General features: G+C 39.7%; 1 protein-coding gene across 1 annotated transcript; it reads left to right on the top strand.

Annotated features, from left to right (window-relative positions):
- Nucleotides 1–98: 98 nt before the first annotated feature.
- MCHR2 (melanin concentrating hormone receptor 2) lies at nucleotides 99–23,982 on the top strand. Its single transcript, XM_009649034.1, has 5 exons — nucleotides 99–280; nucleotides 9,038–9,247; nucleotides 20,156–20,350; nucleotides 22,423–22,542; nucleotides 23,658–23,982. Exons 1-5 carry the CDS (start codon nucleotides 99–101, stop codon nucleotides 23,980–23,982), a joined length of 1,032 nt encoding a protein of 343 aa, XP_009647329.1.
- The last annotated feature ends 883 nt before the right edge of the window (nucleotides 23,983–24,865 follow it).

Raw genomic sequence — 24,865 nt, 5'->3', positions numbered from 1 at the left:
TTAGAAGCTAGACTTAACTCATTATATTCAAATGATTAGACCATGAATAATTTATTTTCTCTTGCTACTACAGAGCTAAGTCCTAAAGTCGCTGAAGAATGAGTGAACGTCAGCCTTTCTGTCAGAATGGTACACCAGGCTTGTTTAACAGATCTCTGAGCGGATGGCACCATTACCAGGTGACTGGTGCTGCCGAGACAATCATCCTTCCCTCTCTGATTGGGATTATCTGTTCAACAGGTTTAGTTGGAAACATCCTCATTGTGTTCACCATAATAAGGTATGGAATTGAATACATTCTACAATAAGATTTGGTGCTGAAAAAATAAGTTATGAAGTGAATTGCCCAGCAAAGACAAGGAGAGCAAGTTTTTCATGTTTAATTTATTCATTGACATTTACTTCTCATTAAAAGAAAAAATAAATCATGACTACAGGTAGCGGTAATATATGCCTGCTTAGTCCTTTCTGATACAAAGCACTTACGTGCATGACTGCAAACACATTCAAGGAAACCAAAATACATCCCTCCTTCCCTGGCTTCCTTGTAATTGGCAGCTATCTTTCCCATAGCACACGTAAAAGCTAGACCGAACTTTAAACTTTAGTTATGGTATTAGCCAGGCTTTATAATGTTTTACAAAATGCTTTCAAGATCAGTTGAAAAGCAGTCTTTTTCTCCTTTGAAAACTGCACTTCTACCTCAGATTATTTTAATAACAGAACTCTATTTAACTTTTGCCCATTTGAAGCAGCTTCCTAGAACTCATTGCTTTTTTCCAGCATCACCTTACTTCTGGAAATAAGGGCCTTAGTGCCAGTCAAGGATTCTCACATGGCAGGAATTAATACCACAAGATATTTTTGTTGTATTCTGAGAAGGTAAAATTGCTGAAGTTGCTGAAGTTTTTTGGGTCATAAAATCTGACCCAGCCATCCTTTATGCAAGAAAATACCTTCTAGTCTCTTAATTTTAACAAGAGATTTCTTTTTTCTATGTAATAAAGAATTTGCTGTCAAGTGGCTGATGCTACCACAAACTCTAAATCCCCAAGCATGTATCTTGAAAAAGTGGCTTTTATCTTCAGCACAAGTTTAACATAAAGATTTACGACAGCATAAGGCTAATATATGTCACACGCTACAAGGATTAATAGATGGACTCCACCCCTACATACTGTGCTTTTAAAGGAAAGATTTCCAAAGGCCAACTTAGGACTAAGTGTCTGTCAGTCCCTGAGCTTTAGTAAACTTCCCTTGAAACTACCAGAAATCCAATGCCTGCTACACTCAATTGTAGCTCATAGTCCGAATGCAGAATAGAAGAAATGTGGAAACAGTAAGTATCAAGTGAACATAATGGCAATACAATTTTTTAAATGTATGAATAAATAGAAAGGAAAAAAGGAATCATTGAATTTCGAAAAATTAGTTGTAGAGTCTCTAAAATAATGGAATGGAAGGAAACTGAGAAGGAACAAAGATTTTTTTTGTCCCTAGTGAAAAGCCTTTGTCTTGCTTAAATAAAAATACAAGAGACAGAAGGAATAGACACAGACAATGACTTGAAAAAAATATATAATTTAAACCGTATTTATATTCAAATTTATGGGCATGGACATTTACACACAGGAAAAGAGTTTGAAAATAGTGCATTAAAAAGTTAATATGGTGGTTACCAACACTTAAAAAAGCCACCCACAAACCTCAGAATCTGTAGATTAATGTACATTTAAAATGTAGCTACATTTTGAAAAATCACCATGTCAAATTCTCGCTTTTCACTAAGCAGATCTGATTCTACTCGAAGGCTCTGCTTCCCAGTTGTGTCTCCACTCTTTACTGAATACATTTTCTCACAGATACATTTAAATTTTGTTAGCATTACAGAGTCATTCTTTTAAGAGAGAAAGAAGCTAGATGATCTCTCTAATTAGCTAGAAGGCTGTTTACTTTCCAGTAGCAAATGCTTTACTGATGATGGAACATGGTAAAGAAAGAACCTTGGAATTACAGCTCCCCAGTTTTGTTTATAGGTCTGCCAGCTAGGGACAAACATTTTTAAGTGTGAATTAAGTTTATATTATCTGCCTACTGGGAGAAAATAAATAAAAGTTGTAATGAAAGTTACATGTAATTTATGTCTATGCACTGAGGGCATACGTCTATGCTGCGCCAGGGCAGGTTTAGGCTAGACATTAGGAAAAACTTCTTCACCGAAAGGGTTGTCAGGCACTGGAATGGGCTGCCCAGGGAGGGGGTAGAGTCCTCATCCCTGGAGGTATTTAAAAGAAGGATAGATGAGGTGCTTAGGGACATGGTTTAGTGGTGGAATGGCAGGGTTAGGTTAAAGGTTGGACTCGATGATCTCAAAGGTCTTTTCCAACCAAAGTGATTCTATGATTCTATGATTCTGTGATTCCTTGTGTGAATGAAGTTCATCCCTAGGGAATAACAGAGGGAGCTGAGATATGTTGCTGTTTAATTAAAAAGAAAATAGTGGAGAAAATGCTCCAAGAGTTCAGTGTCAGCCAGAAGTACCCAATAATCTTCATCCAGCAACCTAGAAAAAATGGTCCCCAAAATTGCAGTTCTGCTAGCAAGCAGTTTATGTAAACCTACTGACTTTGGTGGACCAGCTGGTGGGAGAACGGCTATGGTTTTGTGTGGAGAGGGAAAATGTGATCCAGACAACCCCATTTAGCTGCATTAGTCTGACTGTATTTTTAAGGAAGAGTATGTTACAGAAGAGAAAAGGGAATCAAATACAATTTCAATTATCTGTGAGTACAGCTTTTCAGATTAACTTGGTTTTTAATAAGGTAACTAATAGCAAGTGGTGAAATAGCATTTCTTAAAATAGAGGTTGCAAGTAAGTGTCTCAACACTCCTTACTTGCATTCTGAGTCTTCAACTGGAGAAGGTGTACTTGCAACTGAATGTAGTAACCAGTAGAAAATTTTGGAAACCGCTACATACAGCTATCCTATCCAGATCAGGGATTTTGTATTATCAGATTTTATGTGTTTCCATGTTGGAAGTTATTAACTCAGCAAAAGAACAATATAATGAGTTCAAGAATAATAACATGAGAAAAAAGTTTGCTAAAGGGTGGCAGGTACTAGGCGACGTTGATAAGAAACAAGTTTCCTGAAAAGATTTTCAGGAGAAATAGATTAACATGGAACTTTCAGGAACTGATCGTGCAGCCAGCCAGATTTCATATTTTCCCTCAGAAACCTGAGGCGAAGTGTAAGAGTGTGTCTACAGTATTCCTAATGACATGTGCTGGGGAGATGTGGCTGATGTATATGTATGGAGTATAAGGCTGTCATATAGAAAGAACCAGATAAAGAATAGAGGGACTAGAGCAATAGAAATGCGGTAACACTTAATAGCACAAAGCACAAACCCACAGATTTTTTTCTTTTTTTTCTTTTTATAAAAAATAACTGACTGCTATCAGTTAGAAAACAACGGAGGAAAAACTTCTGGAATTGCTATGGGCTGTCAATAGGCTAAAGCTGCGTGAGAAGCACACACATCTGTAATACATGTAAGACTCAGCCTTTCTAGGGGAAAGAGGGAAATGTTACTGCCATTCTCCAGGCTCATAACAAGGCCTGAAATACAACTCTCACCAGCTGTTTCCAGGAAGGATAAGATATTCAGACTGGAATAAGAACAGAAAAGAACAATTACAAGAACGAGAAGAAACGAGAACTATGAAAATTCACCTAAATCTCTTTTTTTTTTTTTTTTAAAGTCTGTCACAACCCGGGCTGGAATGTCCAGGGAGGGGTTGTAGTAAATTTGGAATTCGCTTGGGCTAAATTAAAGTGAAACAACACCAAATGATCAGTTAAATGTTTTATTTATGGTAGAAGCAAGCTGAACTTAGAAGGCATAATAGTGGCAGTGTAGATTCTATTAAAATGTTTGCAAAGGTAAGACAGAGAAAGAGGAAAGAGAGGAAAACAAGAAAAGGGAGCAAGGGGGGGTGACAGACATCACCACCCTTGGGTCCCACAATGAAGCTCTTGGTTGGGGTGATCCTCTGGTGGTGGGCGCGTGCAGGGCTCCTTGTGTCTGCATCTTATAGCCCAATTCAAGCCCTTTTCATTTCAATCATAGAATCGTTTAGGGGAAAAGACCTTTAAGATCATCAAGTCCAACCGTTAACCTAACACTGCCATCCCACCACTAAACCATATCCCTAAGCACCTCGTCTACCTGCCTTTTAAATACCTCCAGGGATGGGGACTCAACCACCTCCCTGGGAAGCCCATTCTAGAGCCTGACAACAGTTTTTATGAAGAAATTTTTCCTAATGTCTAACCTAAACCTGCCCTGGCGCAACTTCAGACCATTTCCCCTTGTCCTATCATCCACTACCACAGAGAAGAGGCCGACCCCCACCTCGTTGCAGCCGCCTTTCAGGCAGTTGTAGAGGGTGATAAGATCTCCCCTCAGCGTCCTCTTCTCCAGACTAAACAACCCCGGTTCCCTCTAGCCTCTCCTCATGCCCCTCTTGGTTTTCTGTGCACCACACTAAGGACTTGATCTTCTGCACAGCCGAAATTATGAGGGGTGGTTGTGAGCCCCTTCCCCAAAGATGCTCTCAGAGCCCCTTGGCTATGTACACTAAGTTTCGCTTAGCTTATCAGGACACAGGACTGCGCATCCTTCGACACACCTCTGGCATCCTGTGTTAGCCAAATGTCTCACATGCAGTGTTAGTAAGTGAAGCTTATCTTGTCACAGTACCTTGCAAGCAACTCCCATCCCTTCCTCACCCTAAAGGACCTACCTTGTCACAATGCCTTGCAGGCAAGTTCCATTCCTTCCCTCAGCTGCAAAAGCCAGGCCCAGCCTCTGCAACTTTCCATGGCAATGGGTGTTTGAGGCATTTACTTATGTTCAGTCTTTCACAAAGTCTCAGAGGTGTATGCTTGCTCTCTATAAATCAGGATCAAATACAGAAGAAAGGATAAAAGACTGCTTAAACTAAAGGCCAAAACTGGTACAAGAGCAATTGGGTAGACTCCATTCAGGAGCTATTAAAGGCTGGTAAGTGGACGGTAATTTTTACCTTCTAGAACAGTGATGTCCTGTGATAGCCTTCAGTAGGAGCAGTGGAGGTAAAATCATTATTTCTGAGATGAAATTCCTCTGTTACAAGGAAGTCTTTTCTGATCTTGTTGCCTGTGACAGCTGATGACTCAGTTCTGTGACAAGGGTTATCTCTTCCAATCTTAGATTCCTGATTTTCCTAAACCTAGCAAAAAAACCCCAACATGTTAAACAATGTGCCCAGTGTCCTACAATATATCTCAGCTGTTCTGTTCTCTATTCCTCGCTGAGATGGGAAAGCTAAGTGTCTCTGCACCGAGACACCATACTGTCAATTTACTCTATCATTCTGTTTTAGATTTGTTTCAGAAATAAAAAACAAGCTAATGTTAGAAATGTGGGACTTCCCATGATCACATTTGGCACAGCAACTGATACATGTCTCTAAGTGACATTATCTGGCTTGACTGTGAGATTCAGTTAAAGAGTAATGTATTTTTGGACCAGAATATCTTGGACAAACTTCTGTAGCTATTGCTAATAACATTAGATAATGTCGTTATCCAACAACAAATTAGATAGTTGAATTGCTTGGAAATATTCATCACTAGATATGGTTAAATGAGGGAAGGCATAGAGGCACAGATGTAAAACAGAAATGGCTGCCATTTCTTTGTGCAGTTTTTTGTAACTGGTACTGAGGAAGATTCAGTCTCACAAGATTTTATATTTGTGCAGATGTGAGCAAATTTTTTCCAGCCTAACTTTGCCTGAGCCAGTCATCTGGGTCTCTCCGTGGAGAGGCACTACTGAGAGTAATCTGTGTCATCTTTGTCATATACCTATCTAAGGATAAATTGCCCCCAGAGTACTGTTTCTCTGCAGTGACTATAGGTGCCAAGATCTCTTGGAGACATTAGAGGTCTAAATTTCAAACTCATAAAGTTAGGTTAGAAGAATCCAACCCTCAATTAAAAGGAGAAAAGATAGTACAAGTCTTCCCTGATAAATTATTGAGATGTTTTTTCAGCCACTGGGGAAAAATAACACACACAGAAATGATCCAAGAAGGAGGGCAGTACATGCTCAGCAGCACAAAAGGGCTACAAGATCATGTTAAGTAAGTATAGGAGTGCTGCTGTTGGACCTGCTCTTCTCAGGGACCGAGGATCAAGGTAAACTCCAAGTACAAGAGCAGAAGGGAAGTGGGCTATGGTTAACATCAGAGCTGGAAATTTAAAAAATCTTCCTCCAAGTCAAGCTAGTTTGCTGGGAACAGTCAGATTTTGCAAGGGAGGACAAGCCTAGGTGGGTGGAGGACCTTAGAGCTCGTGCTACTTGCCATAAGGGATGCCATTTTCACCTTTCCTGTTTGAAGAAAGGGTATATGCTTGTGTTTTTAAATGTGAGATACTTATAAATCATCTCGTCTTTGACCTGAAAGATCACTTCCAAATTAACACTTAAGCTTCTAGTTAATGAAGACTCTCTGTCCAGGAGGGTATAAATAAATACAGATGACAGCACATAATGCAGTCAGAGGGGATAAGTAATGACTGATGACAACACATAACGCATGCGCCATGTTCCTCGAAGTTGTTACTGGAGTGACAGCCAGTATATGGATTATCACATTGTCGTGTCTGCTCAACACTTCTTTTCTTAATGGATCAGGATCATTCAAATCCTTTTTTTTTAATGAGTTTAATATGTAGTGGTAGAATGGAAGAGAAGATAGGACTAATCACAGATTTGACGTATTCACAGATTTTACAGAACAGCAATTGTGCTTTTGTACATTTTTATATGGTGTTTCAGAGATGGAAAATAATCTGCCATGGGTGGAAGAATTAATTGACCAGCTAATATCTGTGGCTTGAGAAACTGCTGGGAAGCTTTCATATCTGTGGTGAGAAGGAAGAAAACACTGAAAGGATGAAAAGAAAGAAGTTTGAAATGGAAGCTATCACTATTATTTTCCTGGCTTTTTTCTTTTTTTTTTTTTTTGAACAGTGATAGTTTTAGCAGAAGGCAAGCACCACTGTCTTAATAAAACATAAGAAAGTTATAAACTATAAAATGTGGCCAAAATTACTTGAGATTATAAATATAAAGTTTACTGCGTAAGTTACCATTTAAATACTGTGGTTCTGAGCCACCACAAAAAACTGTACAAAAATCTGTATGAAAATACGTGTCCTGGCCTCTGGACACTGATCTAAAAAGGCATCGTTTTCTGAACCTCAGTGTAAAGCAGTGGGTATTACAATACTTCCCTTTACATCAACCATGGGACAGCTGTTCAATGTATATTCTTTGTTGATTAAATTTAGCATAAAGGGTGCAAGTTTAGAATCTGAGATTCTCATTCTGAGACCAAAAGTAATTTCTAATTTAGTATGTTTTATCTTGTTAATGTGAATGAAATAAAGCAGAAAAAGTCTGGTTTAACTTTTTCATGAAATGACATGTACAGGCAGTTCTCAGATGCTTTGAAACCTGTGCCTTTGGGCGTAATGGTACCATTTGATGCCTTGCAGGAAACACAGTTTGGGGTTTTTCTTTTCCTGGAGATTTTGCATCCTTCAAAGTTCATAAAGCTAAAGGCACCAGAGGAAAAAGATCACATATACGTCATTCTCTCCACAAGCTCCAGTCATTAGTGCCAGCAGATATATTTTATAGATGTCTGGCTTTGGTTTCAGCACCATAACCAGATAACAGTGAATCATACTTCATAATTTATTAAGAATGCTTGAAAAAAATACTTTTTTCTGGCTCATTCCCTCTAGCTTATATTTGTTTCTTTGGAAATAGTTATTTCATAGCTTGCAGCTATGAAAAATTAGGAACTCTTCTCACACCGATCATTTTAGGAAATGATGGTCATAGAGTTGGACTTCTGAATGTGGTTTGTGGGCAGCCAGGTGGAGTTGTCCCAGCTGCAGATTCCTCTGTGTCTTCCAGTAAGAATGACAAGTAAACTGGTACTTTGCAGTAGACTGGAAAAAAAAAATGGTTAGAGATACTGAGAGGGAGCCTAGGCAAATAGGTTAGACTAGACATTGAATTTGTAAGTGAATTTAGGAAAGGTGATTTCAACATGGAGGCTGTGGATAAGGACCTTTTTAATAAAGTCCTGTAATTAAAAAATATTTTATAAATATCAGTGCTTTTCAAAGATGTTTTGTGCTTCTTTCCTTGATTGTATAGAATAAGGCAATTTAAATTCAGGAATCCTTTCAACTGCATATAACATTCCTCCAAGCCTAAATCAGCGGGTGTACTAAGATAAGGATTAAGTTTCAGTGAAGGAAGCTAGGAAAGTGTATATATGACACAAAAGTTATGCAATATAGACATGAAACTGGCAAATCCAAACTCTCAGTAATTAAGTGGAGACTGTGCATACACTTTTAACTCTGTTACGTTCCCTATGGATGTATAAACTTCATGAGACTATCTTTAAATAATTGGTTGCATACTATTTTTTTTCCCAGGGGATCATTCCTCTTTCACCAGTTCCCTTTTTACCTTAAGCACTTGAGAACCTCCTGTCTGCATCTTTAAGCAAGATTCAGCCCTGGGTCAACTGTGTCACAGGAAGGCTCTGATCTCTCCTCCTATTTATGCTAGGCTGATATTTCTAGAGCTCCTGTGCCCATCAGACCTGTGTTTATTTTGGACACTTTATAGTTTTCAAAGGACAATATAGATAATTGTGCTGATGTTAATAAATTAAACAGCCCATTCAACCTCACTAGAAAGCAAAATTATGAACAATATGGTTTTGTTGAGCCTAAAATGTTTAGTTTGAAATATCTAAACTCTAAAATAGTGGCTGTGATGGTGTACTTACTTGTGTGCAGTTCCATTTTGAGGTCTGCTCTACCAACAGCATACTTGGAAAACAATACAGTAACTATGTCAAGTAATCATCTCCATGTCTTCCAATTGGTTTCAGAACTCAGAAGAAAACTATCCCAGATATCTACATCTGCAACCTGGCTATAGCAGATTTGGTTCATATCATTGGCATGCCCTTTCTCATTCACCAATGGGCACGTGGAGGCGAGTGGGTTTTTGGCAGCCCCTTTTGCACCATCATTACCTCCCTGGACACATGCAACCAGTTTACATGCAGTGCCATTATGACCGCAATGAGTTTGGACAGGTAGGTGGTTTCAGATTTTCATTCTGTATCCAAGGACAATAATACCTGATTGTGTTTATGCAAAGCTGTAGTAATTCAAGAATGAGAAATGCCATCAGTTACGGTTAAGGATATTTTGAAAACTGCAGGAATCTTTTTCTGATGCTTGTGGAGGTGGCAGAAGTATTTTAAGTCTCACTATAGCATTATGCTACGAGCAAGGCCTTCAGGGCTCCTAGTCACCCCCACTATTACTGTTATGGGGTTTATATTCGGAGGTGCAGCTTCTAGTAAAGGCTTAATGTCACTAAAACTGGACTTGTTTCAACCATTCGTGCTTAAGATAATTTTTTTTTCCAGGCAAACTGCAGAAACCTACTGTATCTGTTATTTTCTAAAATCTTTCTTAAAATGCAGTAAGAATACAACAAGGATTTTAGCTTTTATCATACCTACAGTTTTCAAAACCAGCTTCTATACATTCTTGATCTTAAGTAAAACTTTTTCCAAAGTTTTGACCAAAATCATGACCAAATTCAGGAAAGAAAAGCCTGCTTTGGACCAAAGAGGTCTTCTTTCACATGTCACAGAGAGCATGGAGGAAAACAAAAAGACAAACTTTCGTGCATAGCACGAGGCACTAGTCAATCATTAAGAAGGCATTCAAGAGGCAACTTGGAACTTATGAGCTAGGATGAATAAATGGACCCAAAGGGAAGGATAGTTGCTATTGAACTTGTAGCATACAAGACAGTGTGCTTCCACAGAAGTGAAAAGTAGTCACTAAAGAGAGGGAGAGAAAAATTGTCAGAAAACAGAAAGCAGAAAGTAGAAATTTGAAAGTTAGAAATAACTTTAAAATTGATAAAGTATGGGTATCATGAAGAGGCTACCCTAATGCATGATGTTACAAGTCTTATAGAATCATAGAAAGTTGTGGGTTGGAAGGGACCCCTAGAGGTCATCTAGTCCAACGCCCCTGCAGGAGCAGGGACACCGCTAACTAGATCAGGTTGCTCAGAGCCCCGTCCAACCCGGTCTTGAATGTTTCCAGGGATGCGGCCTCCACTGCCTCTCTGGGCAACCTGTTCCAGTGTTTCACCACCCTCATTGTAAAGAATTTCTTCCTTATGTCTAGTCTAAACCTACCCTGGTTTAGTTTAAAACCATTACCCCTTGTCCTGTCACAGCTGGCCCTACTAAAAAGATTTTCCCCATCTTTCCTGTAGGCCCCCTTTAAGTACTGAAAGGCCGCAATCAGGTCTCCCCGCAGCCTTCTCTTCTCCAGGCTGAACAAGCCCAACTCTCTCAGCCTGTCCTCATAAGAGAGGTGCTCCAGCCCTCGGATCATTTTTGCAGCCCTCCTCTGGACTCACTCCAACAGTTCCATGAACAGTCTTACTTGGTTGACATGCAGTTAAAAAAGAGCCAAGAAATTGTCAATTCCTTTGAAGTTCAATTTTAAAAGTTCTGTTCTTATATTTGCATATGAGTAATGTGACAAATGACAGTCTTTTCCTATACTCCTAACGAATTTACACATATCATTATCTTTAATCTTGCTCTTTAGAGAAAAAAGACAAAATGCAAAAGACAGTAAGTACTAAGGCAGGAAAAACACATGACATCCTAATGAAGAAAGACAGAATATCAAAACTTGGCATAAAAAATAGTTTATGTCCCAAGTAAAGTAGACATTTGGGGTTTTTTTCCCAAATTACTTCAGGTAATCCTGTGATTTCTTTTCTATTTTGAGGCAAGTTTCTCCATCTCAGATACAATTCCCTAGGGAAAGCTCTTCAAATTACTTCTCTGCTATTTGTTTTATCACTGCTAATACTGATTATGGTACCATACCCAAGAGAGATAAAGGTTTTTCAGACAACAAGCTCCCAAACTGTCTAGTGCTTGATTTTCAGAAAAGCACCAGGGAGCTTTCATTAAGTGAGAAGATTAAATCGACCACTTTGCAAAAAATCAGGAGAGTTGATCAGATTTTGTTTGACTCTAAAATCATCCCAAATTCACAATAAAAGCAAGAAACATAATTGCCCCTTAGTGAATGCTATGGCTAATGCAGCATTGGGCGGGTTCATGTTCTCTTTCACAGTTCTCAAAAACAAAAGCACTTCTAAAGGATGACAGGAGCAGGTCAGATCTGGGAAGGCACTTCCAGAGGAAGTCTGAGCTGAATAAAACGGCTACCACATGCAAATTAATATCTGTCATATTGCTGGATAATGTTCTTATTCCCATAAATCCTCCACTTCATAATGGGAGTGAACTATGTCACACAATGGTCCAACCGAGACTTTAGTATTTCAGCATTTCTTTTTGCAAATCAGATTTCTTTATAAGATCTTAAGAAGTGGCAAAACCAGCTGTTCTCTCCATGGAGCTTTAGGAGTCAATTTATGAGAGGTACAATATATAAAAGTTTGCTTTTCATTACTCACTTTAATATGAGATAAAAAACATTAAGGAAAGCTGCAAAAACTATGCAACCTGAGTATGCATATTAAAATGTATGAGAAAGTTTTCTAAACTGACACAAACCACATTTTTTAATACAGATTCCTTTTTATGCCACAGGCCAACATTACATACATTAAATCTGAATGAAACTTTGGTAGCAGAACTTTTGCCCATCAGTTAAAAGAAAGGCTCTTAAGAAGCAACCCACACCACCTGTTCTCTGGATGAGGATGCACATAGGCACACATAGACAACAATCCTAATATAATTTATCCCCATGTACATCAAAAGTAAATTTGACTGTTCAATAAAAACGTCCCTCGCCTAAATGGAATCAGAACTGTGTATGCTGCAGACAGTATTTCCTCAATCCCAAATATTGATATACTTTTATGCTGCAGTCTCTGGTGAGACAGGAGAGATGGTGAGAGGGGTGAAAAGGGGGGGTCTGGTATGATATCCTACACTAACATTGTTACTTGGGACATTCCAATAAGTCACTGGACTTGAACTGAATATGAACATTGCAATTAGCAATGTTAGTCATTTGTTTGGAATGGCAAGGGAACTTTTTGGCCTATGACATTTTAAGAAAAGAGCCAAGATTTACACATTCAAAACAACAAATGCAGATTCAGAAGTCACATCATTCCTTAATGGCATACAAGATGCAACTGGTAAAACCTATGCCAGACTTTCCGTGACAGGAGGCTGTGAGGTGCACCTCATCCCCCGTAGCATGACTCCACTGGACCATGTCATAGGAAGATGCCACTGTTTGGGTCCCTTCTTGCAGAGTGCACCTGCCTCTGTCTACTTCTTCTGCAAAATTTGGTTATAAGAAAAGGTGTAATTCTCTTGGTTGCGGTTCAGTTCTCTGTGATCCAAGGCATAGTTTTGGTATGGCACAGCTGTATAATGTTGTCTCAGCCTCCTAAGAAAATTGCTAAATGCTAAGCTGTGCAAAAGCACCTAGAGTAGAACCACGTGTGCTAAGAAAGGTAACATTGCAGCCAGAGATAAGATAGTTGAGGTGGAGACAGCCGGCAACTGAAAGCTTCAAGAAGAGAAACACTGGCACAAAGAGGTATAAAATACTGATGAGAATCAGGGAGTCTGAAGATGCCTCTCCACTCCCATTGACAGCACATCAAAGACTAAGGGTGCCATACAGGGGTGGTAAGAGTATTAAGGAGCTTGCTAGTCCTAGCTGTCTGTTGCCTATTGTAATAGCTGATAAATAATCACTTTTTGTGAATATCCTGTTTGCAAAGTGTCTCTGTGCATGGGAAAAGTTCCCTGAGAAAAGTTCCTGAAGTGTGAGAGATGCATAGGGTACCAGTCAATTCTGAGGGCTGTGTAAACATTTATTTAGCCTATGCTTTTAAGGCTTCGGGCACATAAATGGAGAGGTGAAGCTGGGAAGACAAATCTGGAGTAAGCAGCTCCATGACAGCTGAGAAGAAACAGGCAGGTGCTCCAAGTGTTTGCAGCAGCCGCGACTGACAGGCATGAGAAAATGCGTTCCTGGTGTGCCCATTCTTGTAACGTTCCTCTAAGAAATATTTACCAAGGCAGTATCGCTGGTAGGGTGGGGCCATATCTCTGTGAGAGTTACAGGCTTTCAGTTATTTAAAACCAGAACCACCTGATTTGCCATGGACTAATCCATTTGCTCATTCTTCACACTCCTTTTTCTCTCGCTCCTTGCTTCACTTCACGTGCAGTCACCTCCCAGCCAGAGGAAAAGGTAAAAACCTTTTGAAAGCTCAATCTCCTGAGCAGCCCATCATTTCATGTAGAGCGTAGTACACTTTGCTGCCTCTTGGAGCAATCCTAACAGCTGTACATTTTAAGCCAATGCAGATAATAAATTAATAATTAACATTAATTGGATAATTGATGCTAGTTACTGATATTAATGATAATAATAGTGTCAGTACACTATATTGTGACAATATGCAGTACATGGTAATAACATTAGACCATAGGATGTCAAATATGATAGGTTAAGATACATACAGAGGCAGGAAGAAAAAAGTGAGGAAAAATCTAAGCTCCCTTCTACTTGTCCTATATGCATGACAGAAGTAGGACCACTTTTTCATGGTTTTGCTAGAAATCAGAGACGACGTGGTTAGCTACAATATTAACTAGGAGCACATGCTCCTATGAAATACTTTCTCTTTCAAAATGTCACCTTGGCTTTCATGGCTGTACTACCTACCTTTGGTGGTAGTTGGTCTCGTAGATGTTCCTCCAGGCAGCATTGTAACAGCAAGTTTGGCAGAAAGGCAAAAAGAAATGTGGTAATAGGCATGGGTAACAGGCACCACATACCTGGTGCCTTCTACTTTTTGAGAGCTCTGAGGGCTCCATCACCACCAGCTTCTCCAGCTCTCTGTGTCAGAGACGCAGCACAGACACTCCTGTTATTGTTTGTTTAAAGTAAGTATTCTTCAAACTTTTGCCAACAAAAGACTTTTATCACTGATAATTACTTTGTCAGATGAGGGCACATGTCTGCCTTTAAGTTCCATTCTCTGTCTGAAGTGGAAATTACCCCGTGTTTTCAAAACGGCATGTTTTCCCAAATGCACCACTCACATTTCATTTCACAAATTTATCATCGGACAATAGGCAAGATTGAAAATTACATCCAAACTGAAACCACCAATAGAAACCCACTGCTGCAAAAGAACGGAGACAAAAGCTGCTTGATAAGTGTTTAGGGTGAGATTAATTTCTTATTGTCTGGGGAAGGGTAAACCAGAATGCTGTCAGGATGGAACAAGTTTGAGTTCTATCAAGAAAAAGAATCATTTACATTTACATTGAATTGAATTTCTGGTGGTGTTTTCATTCCATTCAGTCCAATGATTTGCTTTTTATCTTTAAGTTCATTAAATGACTTTTTTTTCTTTTGCTCAGATGAGTATTAAAAATAAGAACTAGAAACCCAGGGAAAATATCCCTTAAAGTCACACATCAGCATATGAAAATGTCCAGCAAAATAATTGACCCAGAAAGTGTGAAAAGTCATTCAACAATACATAAGGAAATACACATATATACAGGCCAGATTTTAGCACCCTCACCTGCACCATTAGTAATCTGCCCTTTACTTTTGTGAGAATCCCATGAAAACTCAGCTGTGTATCCAGGCAGACAGTCCACACAGCAAAAGGAGCCAGGGTGAGCCAGGCCAAAGGCAGTGGTGGGCACCTCTGGAGCTGGAAAACGTGGACTCAGTAGCGATCCCAGGCGAAGGGGGTTCCTTCGCACACGCCATGCCTTCCCTTAATGATCTTCGATGCCCATTAACACTGTTGGTTTTATTACAAACAAAAGTCTGATAACCACTAGACGGCAGCTGCTATCAAAATGAGTTACATTTGCTGTTGGTAAGTCCTGAGCTGCACTGTTCTTTGAGCAAAGGCAATACCATCCGTTAAGCCACACGTCACACGGTGCCTTAAGAGCCTCAGCCTTTTGCATGGCTAACAGCCCTCTCTCTGAAGCTCTGTAGCTGGCTTTCTGCTGGCAGCTCTGCACCCGGTCACCCAAGCTGCCGCAGCAGCCTTTCCCAGAGCCCCTGGGGCAGCGCTTTCCCCTTGTTCCCACGCTGTGGATCTTGCGCTGTTCTCCTCCCAGCCCTGCACCTGCAAACCCAACTGCATTGTTATGGTGGGTTCTCATGGGAAGCGACTGCCACCAGCGTGAGAATCACCCCTTCTTCCCCTCTCTTTTCCTACCCTGTGGTCAAAGCTTCTGGTTGACATTAGTGGACCCAAAAACATGCATGCCCCAAACTTAACAGCAAGTCAGTATGCAGCGTCAACAAAGTATGCTCTCAGCAACACCAATAACATCATAGGCAGGAGCAACTGGCAAGAAGTGAGTCCTGATGAAAACTATGCTGATCCTGTGGAAAAAGCATTACAGAGGGACCCCTACTTACGGCACTGGAGAAGAGACCCAGAGAAGGATGCTTGTCTGGAGACCCCCCATTGCAGCTCTTCCCAGCTGGCCACTCAGGACAGCTTTACCTTTCCACGCTCTCTCTTTTCACTTTGATTTTTCCCTTAAAGTAACTATAAGCCATCAGCTACAGACCCTGGTAACAAACTTCTGTGCATGTGAACCTGTCTTAAAAACCTTTGTGCAATACCCAGTTTTTAATGAAAGAGATAATAAGAAATAACCAATGTTTTTGTGGTTACGTACCTTGTGAGCTTAAGCAGCTTGAACCAAAAGGAGATCTCACTGAAACCTTCCTGCTAAGCAGAGGCATATGAAGGCATCAAGGTGTTTTTGTATCACCCAACTGTAGGCATGAGATAAAGTTCAGCCTCTCGTTAACGGCAGGCAGCAGGCACCACGTCTAAGGGGTGACTCACAGGGTGTATGGAGAGCACAGCAAAAGATGAAAAAATCATGTCCTGTCACCTTCCTTGCTGCCTGTGAGAAGAGGCTGCCTGGTTAGGTGCACTTCTTACTCCATGCCAGGTACTAATGCCACTTGTCCATACTTCCCCCAGACACCCTATTTCCATCTTACACACTTTCATTTTCTCACAAATACTTCCTTTAATTCAGAGTTTATTCCCTTATTTTTTTTGTAAAGTCCAGTGTAACTTTATTCAGTATTCATTCTTTGGAAACATCTCTGCTGCTGATTTTAAAAATAGTTGCAGTATTGCTCTCTTGTTTTGCGTGGAGATGTTGTTTGCCCCACTTAAGAAATGAAAGCAAGCTCAAAGCATACATAGTATACTGTGCTTACCTAGAGACTGAGAGGCCAAATTTTGTGTAAAGTGGGAGTAATCACAAGTTTTAACAACTTGAGAAGCCTGTAAATTACTCTCAATTACAGCGATCCTGTAAGCAGTATCAGTGTCAGAAGCTATTTCCATGAGGCAGCCAGTGAAATAGGAGAGATAGCTGTACAAAGCCATTCTACCATTACAAATGTAGAGGATTTCTGTTCTTTCTCTCACCATCATGAAGACTGAGAATAACTGCATGAAATTAGACATATCTTTTTAAAATATCATATGCCAGAGTAGTCTTTTGCTGATTCTAGCAATAATGGCCATTACTTTAACCTTATTTAGTGAAAAGAACTTGGCTGTTGCAAAGCTTGAACGCTGAAAGGAATCTCTTTCATGCTCATATTCACACCAGGCTGAAAATAATTTATTATCACATGAAATATGAATCTTTCTTGATCTTATGCACTGGTTCCTGATCTGGATTGGCCCAAGGGCAACACTACCAAGGAACTGAGATGCTGCAGGGACCTTGTTCTGACAGGCTGGTGAACCTGATCTGTGAAAAACAAGTACAGGACCCCGAGTGACGTTCCAGAGTCTTGCAGGCAACATACTGCTAGCACCTACAGGCAAGGTTCTTCTGATTTGTATCAGATATTTGCATGGTGGAAAATGTACAAGTATGGCTCTGTATTAATACAGATACAGCAACACAGCTGTTGTGGTTAAACCACAGCAACAGAAAAGGAATGACAGATATTAAAAGCTACTGCTGTCCAGTTAATGATATTTCTGGTTATTTACTGGTACCAGTACTGGACTATTTAATCCACAGTCTTAATTAAACTTGAGGTATCAGCCTGGCAAACACATTCTTGAGCAGGCAGTCATTTACTAAGCTTCTCCTCTCAGCTGCATTGAAGAAAATTCACAGCAGCGTTCCTGGTTTTAGTAGAGCAAATGTAGATGCACACCAGGGTATCTGAAAGCAAAATGCAATGTTCAATTTGCACACATTGCAGTTGGTGTTATATACGCCTATCTGGCTTCTTTTGTTTTTAACAATGTAAATCTCAAATAACTCCACCAAACTCTGTTCCTTTATTTCTAATAATTTAATCAACCTAATACGTGTCTACACCTGTTTTTCTTTCATTAAATGCTTTTAAGAAGGAATGACATTGTTATGAAGACTTTTTTGCAGGCTTTTATTGTGTTTTTTCTGCATTTTTCTCACTTGACTTGTGAACAACATAAATAGTTCACTGACTGAGAGAGAGTTTTCCATTTCTAGCTAAGGTATAGCTTCAGAGCGATAGAAAATTAATCTCTAATGGCCCTTGTTCAGAACACAGCAAAAATACTACTTTCTGGGAAAATAAGTCTTCTGCAAGAAAGATGTACTTTCCAAATCAGCTTTCATAATTAGCTGAGCACAAGTGCTGTGGGGCTCCACAAGTAGATGATAACCCTTTAGAAAAATGGTACCTTCTTAGGCGGTACCAGAAACCACATTAACATTCATCTTACACTAGCGTGGACTGTCTTGTTTTGTTGGGCTGTAATTTTTTTTCTGCTTTGCAAGCACTAAAATTCAGTGAAAATTTCACCAGTATTAAAACATTTCTCAGTTTTGTCCTTTCAAATACTGTGACATGAAATCAACAGGATGGAATTTGGTAGAGAGGCTGCTAATAGCCAATCAAAAAGAAAAATTTTTTCAAGTATTGTTTAAATCCCTATATAATTTGTCTTTCTTACAGCAGCTAGCAAGTCACTCATTTTCAGTTAATTTCAGAAAATTACAGTTTCAAAAGATTTCTGTGACTATAATTAAGAGTTTTCAGTCTCTTTAAAAGAAACCGCTACTACCCAAAATTCTCCCAGCATTATGTAAAAAAAAGGCATGTTTGATACAGTAGAAAAGGACAGAATTAAATTTGTCATCCATTTTGTAGAGGCTAGTCATAAAATAGATGTTTTCTACCCCCAAAGAAATGCCCCAAAACTTCCTCTTTCTTTTTTTTTGTGTAAAAACTTTTATATCCTGGAGCTTTCATTTAGCTGTATCACTTGTTATTAATTTAAGAATTATGAATTGATAAATGGATTAGCTGAGTTTTCTCCATAAGTTTCATCTCACCCATTTATCTTCAGCGTTATGGTTCTTTACCCACCCACCAGGGTTCCTCAACCTGCCCTTTTTCCTGTCTTAGGGAATGAGTTGGTGGACGTGGGGCCAAGACAGAAGCATAAGCCTCCAGTCACCCACAGTCTGGGTGGCAATGCATACAGCTGCCATTAGCAGGGCTAGGACCTCAGTGGTAGGCCTCTCGCCACACATCAGAGGGGATCACCACTGATCATACCCTTAAGATGGCAGCAATGTGGTGAGAATTGTCCCTCTGCCGGGGTCTCCACTAGGAAACCCCACTGACAAGAGCTGTATTCATGGCAGCTTGCCTGTGAAGCACCAAAGTGAGGTTGCTTGGTGCTGGTTTCTGGTTGTCTCCTGTGGTTTATATCACCTCAAAGCCATCACAGGGCAGTGCTGAAGCTTCCTACAAACTGCTTTACAGATCACAGTGAGTCTGACAGCCACAAACTAGTGCCAAGCCCAGGGCAATGAAAACTTTCAGCCTTTGTTGCATACTGTCTGCACCCGCTACCTCTTGGCCAGGCTGACGGCTGGTCCCAGTATGTCAGATTGTGGATGTTCAAAAGATGGCAAGGAAAAGGAAGAAATTCATTGTCAGGTTTCTTTACCTTTGTTGAATTTATTGTAAGATGATCTGACACTATTCTTCCCATACGAGTTGTTAAGCTGTGAATCCATGATCATGTTAGTAGGTAGTCTGATCTCATCTGGAAACAAAAAGGTGTACCAAATGCAGTGGGCTTTGTACCTACCCTACTCACTCCTGAAAAAATAGAGGGAAAACACACCCTGCTTTAACTTCCCCTTCTTTTTTATGACAAGTGAATTGTTGAATTTAATATTCTGCTTTTAGCTCAAAGATTACCCACTTTAATCCATTTTGCTCTGACAGATTAAAGTTCACCGCAATGTTTTACAAAATGTTGTAACCTTTCATGACCTTCAGGTCATAAAAATGAAGTTGAATTTGGTTTGTGTTATAAGCCACTGCTAACTGAAGGTTACTTCTAAGGTGGTGAAGTCGTTCAGTTGTATCTTCAGTTATGTTCAGTTATATAAACATTTAAATTTCAACTATAATAGGCTTGAGCACTCCTAGAGCTAAAAAATATCAGAAAGTTCTATTTTTGTTTTACATAGCAGTCTTACTTGTATTAAATTATCTCCAGTCTTTTTCCAGAACTAACTTCATCTCAGATTTTGTCTCTGATTGCTTCTTGTATATCTGAGTTTTTAAATTCTATCTCCTACATGCTGATCTACTATAATTTATTAAAAACTCTTATCATATTAATTAAATAATATTGTGACCAAAAGCACAATCAGTTATAACAACCCTTGTTGGATGTTAAGGGAATTGCTCAAATAAAAGCAATCCTGGCATGTTGTACTAGACAACTTTTAAAAAACACAGCTTCCTTCCCTTGTGATGGCTATTCTTAGAATGTTTATCTTGCGATCAACAATATTAACCTAAATATTTTATTTTCTATTATATTACTATGTTACCTGCTTTTACAGGTACCTCGCTCTTGTCCAGCCATTTCGCCTAACCCACCTGAGAACAAGATCAAAGACAATTCGAGTCAATTTATGTTTATGGGTGGCATCGCTTATTCTGATGTTCCCTGTGTGGGTCTACTCAAAAGTAATAAAGTTCAAAGATGGTTTGGAAAGTTGCGCTTTTGATCTGACCTCACCTGATGATGTTCTCTGGTAAGCTTCCAAAGCTCGGAGGATCATGTTTTCGCCTGGTGTTGAGGAAACCATCCATGTGGTCTTTGACATCCCCTATCAGGCAGAGAGATGGATGTATGTGCGGATGGATGGATGAATGGATGGATGGATGAAATAGCATTAAAGGCTGAAGCTGAGCTTTGTATCATTCAAATCATTGCACCTCAGATTATATTGGTAATATAGAGGCAACCCCAGCACAATCAAGTTTTGCAAGACAGCTCCCAGATAACAAATGTAACCGTGAAGGATTTCAGTTTCTCCTTATCTTCTCTTGCTGCATTTCATAGAATCATAGAATCATAGAATGTTTTGGGTTGGAAGGGACCCCTAGAGGTCATCTAGTCCAACCCCCAACTTGTTCACAAATGGGATCTCATTGCCCTTTCTGACCTGGCAGGCTGTCATATTTGGAAGATACAGATCACAGAAGAGATTAAACACTCCTCAAATTGCAGGCATGACTTTCCAGTACCTCATGGCCAAGCAGATTCCTGCCTATTTGTTGAATTCAAGCTAGCTTGTGGAGTGATGACTAGCAAGCGACAAAAAAGAAAATTTTAAAACCCTTACATAACAGAGAGCAAATTTTGGCTGATACTGGGTGTTTTTACATTAGCGTGTTCATTTCTATAAGGACGGTATTTTTGGAGTGAGTATCCCAATTGTCTCTAATTACCACACTTGAATTCACATTATTCAGCAGTCTCAGAGCACATGATCTGTATTCTTTTCGGGTGAAATCAGATTGGAAAAAGTGCTCTGGCAATTCAATGAATGGACTCCAACCACTGTTGTGTACTCAGTCCTTCAATTCACAGGATCCGATTAGAGAAAATTCAAAGTTAAACCCCCTAACATGAGTACAATTTGCCAGGTCCTCAACACCAAGTACTTCACTCTACAGATTTTCACTACTCATTTATACTACATGTTAATGTAGACAAAGCCTAAAAGAGTGTATTTAAGCCTTTTTTGTTCCTGCCTTGTTTCCCCCTCACCCCCTCACGATTGAATTGCGACCAGATTTTTAATGGAATTAATTCTAACTCCGAAGCACCTGAAAAAAGAGAAAAAACTGTAACACTACAGAAGTTAAATATTTTAATATCAGCAAAGCTCGATGAAATTCACTGCTGAAGACTTAAGATATTAGTAAAAATGAAATACGATTGATTATTTTCAAGAACTTGTGAAGGACAATGAGATCTCCAATAGCCTGAAAGAAATCAGAGAAAATAGGAGAAAAACAGGATTGAAAGGATTTCAGGAATTCAATCTAGTCCATCCTCTCTTGGATGGCATGACCAATTGTCAGAGGCTTGTTTAATTCCACATTAGAGGTTTTAACACGGAAAAGTATGAAGACAAGTAAAAGGAGACTGGTAGATAGAGTAAAAACCAATGAACTTCATTAACCAGAAAGTTTAACAAATTATTAAGCTCTCAATCTGTAAGGTGATAAGAAAAACTGTATATCTATTTGTCAGGAACAAATTATAACAAAAGCTTCTAATTTCCTTCTTTGACAGAAGTTCTCCAGTTGATAGAGAATAAACAGAAACAAAATAATTGAATTATAACAAAATGCCAGCAAGCCCATTAAGAAAGATGATGTAGATTAGATTATACTAACGGTGCCAGAACAATTGAAAAAACTGTGGTCAGAAGGTGGTCATCACGGGTCTACTATCAGACTAGCAAAATATCAGGGGACTGAGCAGACTGTGTCCTGCATAAATGCTTGCAAAAATTTTCACTAATTATACAGGTGCTGGAAAAAGCACACACATACGGAATTTGGAAAGCTGAGAGGTGTAATTTGTAGTTATCTTCTTGTATTCCTAGAAGTGCTGAACACAGACTTCAATACTTAAAAGTACTTGCAGTTCTAGGTACTTGCTGCTACTTAAAACAGGTCCTGTGTGTCTCTAATCAAGAATCACAGATCAGAGACCACTTTGGGGAAAATGTCATTTATATTTTCTTACATTTAATTGATGGGGTTTTTTGTAATTACCTTGTTTGTTCTTTTGCATTTTGTTTTCCAGGTATACGCTTTATCTTACTATAACAACTTTCTTTTTTCCTTTACCACTGATATTTATTTGCTATATTTTAATTTTATGTTACACGTGGGAGATGTATCAGCAAAACAAGAAAGCAGGAAGGTAAAGTATTATTCATGTTTATTCCTACTTCAGATGCTCTGCTCATACTGCAAAGGTTTTGTATGTAACAGGCCAAAAGGAGTAGACCTAAAACAGCATTTAGGCACTGCATCATGTAACTCTCAGTGCTTTGGACACTGCATTAGGTTCCCAGGAAAGACTTAGGGAGGGGACTCAGGGGAGGGAGGAAAATAACCCACTTAGAAAGAAACACTGAGGAGAAAGTTACGGCTGAAGTCCTCAGCTTATCTCAGGACAGCAAAAAAGCATGACCCAGCCCTGCAATTCTGGCTGCAGGAAGACACCTGACCATTGGGGTCTCGTGGCTCCAAGGTCTCAGTTCAAGGATTAGGAAACTCTGGGAGGATCTGGGTGCTAGGTCTGGTACCAGAGGCTGTGGCCTGGGGGGCTACAGGTCAGGTGCTTCCAGGTTGCATTGCCTCTCCTGTGGGAAGGGGACCCCAGGCCCCAGGAGAATCCCCAGCCACCATTCACAGCCTGGGGAAGCCTAGGCAATACAAGAAATTTGACACCTAAAACACATGAAATACAATTTCCCAGTTCCGGTGACAGCAGCTCCTGGTCAGCATGTTTTGGTTCTAGGGGTATGTGCTTTGGATTTCAACCTCTACAAATTTTATATTAAAAAGGAAACTGATTTCCATTTTAGTGTGGTTTTTAATTCCTCGGGCAGGAGGACCATTTGTGTCTTTAAGTCTCCTTTAAGCTCATAATAGTCATTTTTTAACGGGATATTTCTGTTCCAGTTGTTAGCAAAAAAATGTAGTCATAGATGAAAAGAAATGCAAAGCTATATAGCTCCTGTGTTGAAAAAGAGTAACCGTTTTTAACGAAAATAATTGTCAGTATTTCATCAAATATGTGTAAACAGTTCTCAGTGGCTCCTGTATGTGTGTGGTATAGGATCAATTCAGCCTCAGCAGAAGAAACAACAATGTGCAAACAACAAAAAAATGTAGCTGTCGAGAGCTGGCCTTTGCTTTAGCTCTAAATGAATTTGGTCTCAAATAACTGCCGTTCATCAGTACACTCCATCCATGACATCATTTTCCCATTTTGACTTTCTGTGCTTGGGATCCTTCCTTGTTTTGCAGTTACACCACTGGTATCCCCAGGCAAAGAGTCATGAGGCTCACTAAGATGGTGCTTGCTCTGGTCAGCGTGTTTGTGGTAAGCGCTGCCCCATTTCATGTGATCCAGCTCATGAATCTTCAGGTTTCTCAGCCAACCCTGACCTTCTACATGAGCTACTACATCTCCATCTGCCTCAGCTATGCCAGCAGCAGCATTAATCCATTTCTCTACATCCTACTTAGTGGGAACTTCCAGAAGCGTCTCCAGCGGTGCACAAACGTGGAAGTCAGGATGGCAGAACGGGATGTCAACATAATCGAAAACACCCTCAAGTCAACTTTCTGAAAGGAGGGCCTTCTCCCAAGGAAAATGTGTGGATTTTATCGGTTGCAATAGATGGGCCTGATTTCACTTCCTTCGTGAAACTCTAACTCAGAAGTGGCTTTGTTGCTGGAATTGCACCAGTGTCAAGCTGATGAAAGAAGAGGTTCTGCACCACTGTTTGAAAGGTTAGAGCTCCTAGGGGAGGGACTCTCTGCAAAAATATTCTTCGTTACTGTGCCATTTTTATGATGATTTGTACATAGATGAACCAAATGTATGAAGACAAAAGCAGATTTTAAAAAAATATAGTCCTCTGGTAGTAAGAAGGTAGAATGACTGTGGCAGGCATTTGGGATCTGACACTGTGCATGAAGTCATGGAAACTGGAACTTAATGACCAAAAGAGACTTAGTTACTGATGACTCAGAAGGGGGCAACTATTGATTTTTATCCTATCTACAGCTGTCTCATCTGGCACTCGCTTCTGCAGCTATTAAAGGCAGGGGAGAGACATAAAAGACCCTTTTGGAGGAAAACTACTTTTGAATTAACCTTTGTACATGTCCTTGCAAACAAAGAAGTGAATTCACAGTGTGAGTCATTGGAAATTATTAAACCTAAGTTTTGAAAAGAACTGTATGTTTCAGGGATATGTTTTTGCTTCTCTCTTCTCAAAATCCCTGCTTCCAAGACAGCCCCGAGAGGGGTGTTCAGTCCTGAAAGAGCTCAGTGCTGGTCACACTACAACGAGCGCTGAGAGGAACTTGGTGCTTGCCCAGGATGCACTTTCACTCATTTAAAGAGGGGTAGAAGAATGCCTGCTTATTGTCAACACTTAACCCACAAGTTTTCTAGTAGTAGGCTGTAACCAAGCAATATTATTAGGACCTTGCCAGGTAATACA

Source organism: Egretta garzetta, unplaced genomic scaffold, assembly GCF_000687185.1.
Source record: "Egretta garzetta isolate BGI_Z169 unplaced genomic scaffold, ASM68718v1 scaffold231, whole genome shotgun sequence".
Classification (NCBI taxonomy): domain Eukaryota; kingdom Metazoa; phylum Chordata; class Aves; order Pelecaniformes; family Ardeidae; genus Egretta; species Egretta garzetta.
The sequence above is the reverse complement of the archived record's forward strand: the minus strand, read 5'-3'. Positions and strand labels throughout refer to the sequence as shown.